Source organism: Corylus avellana, chromosome 9 (genome assembly GCF_965113065.1).
Source record: "Corylus avellana chromosome 9, dhCorAvel1.hap1.2, whole genome shotgun sequence".
In the NCBI taxonomy this organism is placed as follows: Eukaryota; Viridiplantae; Streptophyta; class Magnoliopsida; order Fagales; family Betulaceae; genus Corylus; species Corylus avellana.
In genome coordinates, this window is record NC_142498.1 from 22,083,621 (window position 1) to 22,089,620 (window position 6,000).

A 6,000-nucleotide genomic window follows, 5' to 3' on the forward strand; every position below is an offset into this window, starting at 1 on the left:
TTCTCCCCATTCGTACAATTTCCGCCGTTTATTTTTGCCCAAAAAAATTCCAGTGATTGACTGCTAGTGGAAAACAGACAAACAACTAAATAACTCAAACAAGAGATCCAAAAATAAAAAAAAAATCGGCTTAATGAAAATGTCACATGCTGAAACTAACTAGAGAAGGGAGGGGATAAAACTGCAGTAACATGTCAAATAAACCATATGCCATAAGAGAAGCACCAACACTTCTAGAGCCTGACAAACGTTCCTGTAATCATAAGATTCATGTAATAAATCGACCAAAAAGTTATAACATTACAAAAACTGATTACTTTATGGAGGTTCATAAGAATCTAATTATGAAATGAAAGCAGAATATATTTTTTGGCTATGACATCCAACAGATGTGAAATTTTCTAAAAGATGTAGCAGCAATGCAGCATTCTAAATCCTATATCCTGCAAGAACAATTTACTCAGCCATGTTCTTCATTTCATCACTTTTCTCATTATTTAGGTCCTCATCATTGGCAACGCGTAAATCTGGATAATTACGGTGGTTCAGAGAATGCAACCAGAGGGCCACGGCTCCTTCTTTATGCTCCGTTGAGGCAATGTGAGAGTATATTTGCTTCATTTTGAACTCCTCTGCCTCTTCTTCATATGCTTTGATTGACACCTCTTCATGGCTGTCTTTCCATTTCTTGTTATATGATGTAAAGAAGCACTCATCCAAGTACAAACCAACCTCAGGAGCCGTTGGCACATTAATGTTAACATCCCTAAATTTTTGTTCATACATGTAATGAGAATCACATTGTAATTTCAAACACGTATGCAGCGATAAACACAAACAATAAAGGGAAAACTTACTTTTGCAAAGCTTTTTCTATCAATGCCTCTGGAGTACAATTCCTCATGATAGCCACAGCAACCCCAATCATTTTTCGAATCTGATGAAGCATGAAGCTTTGCCCGACAACTTCACACTTGACAAACTCAATACCATCAACTGTCACTGTGGTGTTTGCTTCGAACGAAACAATGAAGCGATGAGCAGCAGGGTCCTCGGCTTTTGTTCTGGTGGTGAAGTTATGGAAGTTATGAGTCCCCACATAGTGCTTCAAGATCCTATTAAACCTCTCCTTCTCCTTCTCACCATAACAAAACCCACTTCCCTTTGCAACCTCCTCCTCTCCATTTACTTTCTCATCAGTAACCTCGTTTGGGGCAGCAACTACAGTTTCAACCGCAATTTCAGAAGGTCTGTTGTCATCTACAACCTTAGGTTCCTCCATAGATTCAGACATTAACTTATCATTGCTGGCATTTTCCAAATAAACCGTGTTTTCCTCTTTGACGTTAGATTCCTGCAGAGCATCCCCACTGTTCGACGAAATGCCTGAATCGGAACTCACAGCTTTAAATTCGAAATTACGCTTACCCATTAAACCTACAACCTTACGGCCTCTCTCGGAACATTCCAAGCACTTAACGAGTGCATTTCCAGACCCCAAACTAGCCAAAACGCTCTCTCTATCGCGATGCGAAGAGGGATCAAGCGCAAACACGGGTATTAGATACACGTACCTCCTCCGATCGCAGAACTTCTTGGCGTTAAACGACCCCGTAACGCGCTTGTACCCGAAGATCCGGATTTGAGAGGAGAGATTCGAGTTTAGCCGCTCGACGAAGCCCGGCGGGTCGATGTAGAACCGGCCCGAGACGACCTGGCCCACGGCGCTGACCCCCTTGTCGGTCCGGGCTGAGCGGGCCCAATCGTAGCGCTTGGAGTTGTTGCGGTCTTGCTCGGGCACCGCACCGGAGAGGTAAAGCGCTTCTTCGAGGTCGGATTCGATTGTTTTGGCACCTGGGTTCTTTTGCATGCCTTGGTAGCCAACGCCGCAATACGCGAAGAGGATCGCGATTTTGCGGCGCTTGTACCTTTGCTTTTTGACGGTTCCGGGTCCGGTCGTGGCGGCGCTGGGGTCCTCGTCGTCCGAGGTGGTGGTGGTTGACATTTTGAGCTTCTTAGGTTCGGGTTCGGGTTCTTGAGGCGGTGGTGGAGATCTTGTGGTTTTGATATCTGGGCTTTCCATTTTCATTGGTTTGTGAGGGGTTTGTAGGAGGTGGAAGACATATCCATTACAGTTTTTGAGCGTTGCCTTTTTTGGGGTGTATTGCTATACCCTCGTAAAACCCTAGTATGAAATCAAAATTAAAGAATCTTGGATAGAAAGGATAGAGAATACTGTAAGCGTAGAGGGGGCAACACGAGGAACTTGGTAAAATGAAAAAACAACAAAAAAAGAAAAGAAAAATTAAGTTGTAAGAATTTCTTTTAGACAAAGTTTTCTTCAAAATAGAATATCTAAAGATGCGACCACAAAATGCATGTAGAAAATTTTAATTTAATACACAAAGTTACAAGAAATTTGTCTAAGTCGAGTAGGAGGAAAACTTTTACTAATATAGTGGATAAGGGTTTATAAACATTTTTCACTTAGTCATTGACATCTAGGCAAATACTTTACGAGGCAGGTTAACGTTGAAGAACTATGATGCTAGTGATTCCAACTAGGAAAAAGTTAAGGCAGTCATCGAAATTAGGCACCCATCCGCATTTGCTAATTGTAGATTATAGGAACTCATATATAAATCCAATGTGTATATTAGATTTATGTAGGGCTCCCATCACTCATTTTTTTCTTTATCTTTTTTTTTAAAAGAAAAAAAAAATGTTAAACCTATAACTTTTTGACAACTCGATGATATTGTGTGATTGAATAGTGTTAAATTTATTTTTTTGTGGCCAACGTGATTCCAATAGTCTTTATAAGGATTATAAAAATTATAAAAGAATTATAGTCGTAGCATTACTATCAAAAAAAAAATGAGAAATCATCTCTATCTCGCTACTCGTTGAGAAAGTAGATATAATATGGTTAAAATAATTGTATTTTTGGCCTCCCAAAAAAAAAAAAAAATCCATTATTGGTCAAAGAACGTAATGAATAACGGCGGACACCCGAAGTAAACTCCCTTGTAATCTCAAAAAGTTCAAGAAGTTAATTCAGAAGTGGGTTCATAACCTTCATCCTTCATTTGTTTGGTCAACATCCGTAGCTCTGCACGTATTTCTCCAATCTGTGGATGCATCTGCTCTCCAGCAACAAACACATGAGTAATACTCTGCAAGTCGATCCAGCTGCACCCAGGGTCCTTATTCACCCCTCGGAGTTTCATCATCCTTCTAACCCGTTCCACATCTTCCCACTTACCCAAGGAAGTATAGATGCTTGACAACAAAATATATGCAGATGATTCTTGTGAGCCTAGCTCCATTAGCTTTTCTCCAGCATAGGCTCCCAATTCATAATTGCGATAGTTCCTACAAGCTGCTAATAAGATACGCCATAAACACATACCATGATCAACAGTTGCAGATTCAATAAATTCTTTAGCCTCATTGAGCTTTCCTGCACGGCTCAAGATATCAACCATGCAAGCATAGTGCTCTACTCTTGGAACTAAGCCAAATTTATCAAACATCATCTTGAAATAAACCCAACCTCCCTCCACTGATCCCATGTGGCTACAAGCAGAGAGAATATTCACAAATGTCACGTAATCTGGCTTTGTGACCTCCAGTTGCATCTCCTCAAATAGTTCTAAAGCTTCATGACCACGCCCATTTTGTGAAAGGCCAGATATCATTGCATTCCAAGACACCACATCCCTCATAGGCATCCTCCAAAACACAAAGCCCCCATCTTCCAAACTCCCACACTTTGCATACATGGTCGAAAGTGCACTTCCAATTGGAACTTCAAGACTAAATCCATGCTTAACGATACCGGCATGAATTTGCCTTCCTTGCTCCAAAGCAGCAAGGCTCGAACATGCTTTTAGGACACTAGCCATGGTAAGCTCATTGGGCATAATACCCTCCATCTGCATCCTACAGTACAAATTCAAAGCACCTTCATTCTCCCCATTTTGTACATATCCTCCAATCATAGAAGTCCACAAAACAATATCAGGTTCTTGTAAATATTCAAATCCCTTCCGAGCATCAGCTATGCTACCACATTTGGCATACATGTCAACCAAAGCTGTCATTATATATATTTGGGATTCATATCCCATCTTCAAGGAATAGCCATGCATTTGCTTTCCTTCTACAACAGTACCAATGTCACTACACGCATTGATGACCCCAACAAAAGTAAACTCACTAGGCTTAATCCCAGAGATATGCATATGTGAAAACAAATTCAAAGCCTTATGAGAATCCCCACTTTGGGCAAAACCCGTAATCATAGCTGACCACGTGATTGAATTCTTATCACTAGACTCTTTAAACGTTTTAAGTGCATCATCTAAACTCCCACATTTTGCATACATTGTAACAAGAGCGTTTTCAACAGAAACAAATGATAACAACCCACCTTTAGATGCGAGGCAATGAATTTGCTGACCAATATTGACAAATTCAGGACTCGCCAATGCACTGAGAACACTAGTCAAAACAAACTCATTCTCGGCCTCCTCTTCCTGACGCATCAATTCAAAAAGCTCCAAAGTATCTCCAGCCATTCGTTGCATTGCATACCCAGAAATAATTGTAGCCCAAGAAACCGAATTCCTCTCCGGCATTTTATCAAACACCTTGCGAGCTTCCAATAGAAGACCCGCTTTGCAATACAAGTTTAGAAGCGAGCTCCCAACAAAAACATCAGACAAACTGGCAGTTTTGATAGCCAGCGCATGAGCTTGCCGACCACCGAAAATATCCGACGTACTTGAAGCGGCAGTGAAAACCCCGGCAAAAGTGTGGGCTTTTGGAACAGTATTCTCTGCCCTCATACGTCGGAAGAGTTCCATGACAAAGGAAGACCCTGTAGGGCCCTGTTGAGAGTACCCATTGATGAGGCAGTTCCATGAGACCACGTCTTTGTCGCTTGTTTTCTCAAACACAAGCCTGGCTTTAACCAAGTGCCCACATTTGGCGTAGAAGTTGATGAGGCTGTTAGCAAGGTATACGCAAGTGGACGAAGCGGTCTTGATGATCTGAGCGTGGAGAGCCTTGCCTTTTCGTAGGTCCTTTTGATGGGTATATTCTGAAAGCGCGGTGAAGAAAGAGCGATACTGAGAAGAAAAAGCGACACTCATCAACTCGGTTCATGCGTGGCCGTGTAGGAACTATGGCGGCAAAACCTCAGAACTTCAACCTTTCACGAGTTTAGGTTTAACCATCAAATGGTTTTTGGTTTCTAATTTTTGTAACAAATTTCATAAACTCTGCCTAAAATTTGACTCGTTTGATTTTTGATTTTTTTTTTTATTAATTTTGTGATAAAAATAATTTAATACTCAATAATTAAAAAAAAAAAAACCACTATCACTTTTTTTTTTTTCTTTTCTTTTCTTTTCTTTTCTTTTTTACATATCTACATGAGGGAATGGGGAGAGGGATTCGAACTAGTGACCTCCACTTCATGAGGTCTGGTCCACAGCCGATTGAGCTATCCCTTGAGGACACTACATCATCACTCTAAGATATGTTCCAAGTCCGACCATTCCCTCTCCGTAAAAAGTGTTCAAACTAAACTATTCTGGCCATCCCTTTAATTTTTTTTTAGATTTAATTTTTAAATTAAATTAATAAACAAATTAATATGCTAACGTGGTGAAATAGTGTGTTTAGTTAAGACTGACGAGCATTAAATATTTGAGAAAAAATGTAATGATAGATATTAATTTGCCTTTTCGATTGAACCATAAAGTAAAAATTTAAACAAAAAAAGTTCATATATATATATATATATATATTGAAACAAAAAGTTAATAGTAAAATTATATTTTTTTAAAAAAACTAGCCTAGTAATTTTATATTTTTTCTTAGCAATTGGTCTATGAGTTTTGTTAGGATTACTCACTATACAAAAAGGAGACACATCCCCCAAATTAGGTACCCACACATTCCTCACTCTCGCACACACATGTTTTCTTC

General features: G+C 39.8%; 2 protein-coding genes across 2 annotated transcripts; both read right to left on the bottom strand.

Moving 5' to 3' along the window:
* Nucleotides 1–254: 254 nt before the first annotated feature.
* Nucleotides 255–2,283, bottom strand: LOC132189554 (uncharacterized). The gene is made up of 2 exons (XM_059604295.2): nucleotides 858–2,283; nucleotides 255–766 (listed from the first exon to the last, which is right to left on the bottom strand). Exons 1-2 carry the CDS (start codon nucleotides 2,087–2,089, stop codon nucleotides 457–459), a joined length of 1,542 nt encoding a protein of 513 aa, XP_059460278.2. The 5' UTR covers nucleotides 2,090–2,283; the 3' UTR covers nucleotides 255–456.
* Nucleotides 2,284–2,964: 681 nt separating this feature from the next.
* Nucleotides 2,965–5,226, bottom strand: LOC132189911 (Tetratricopeptide repeat (TPR)-like superfamily protein). Its single transcript, XM_059604748.2, has one exon. It carries the CDS (start codon nucleotides 5,157–5,159, stop codon nucleotides 3,045–3,047), a length of 2,115 nt encoding a protein of 704 aa, XP_059460731.2. The 5' UTR covers nucleotides 5,160–5,226; the 3' UTR covers nucleotides 2,965–3,044.
* Nucleotides 5,227–6,000: the final 774 nt, after the last annotated feature.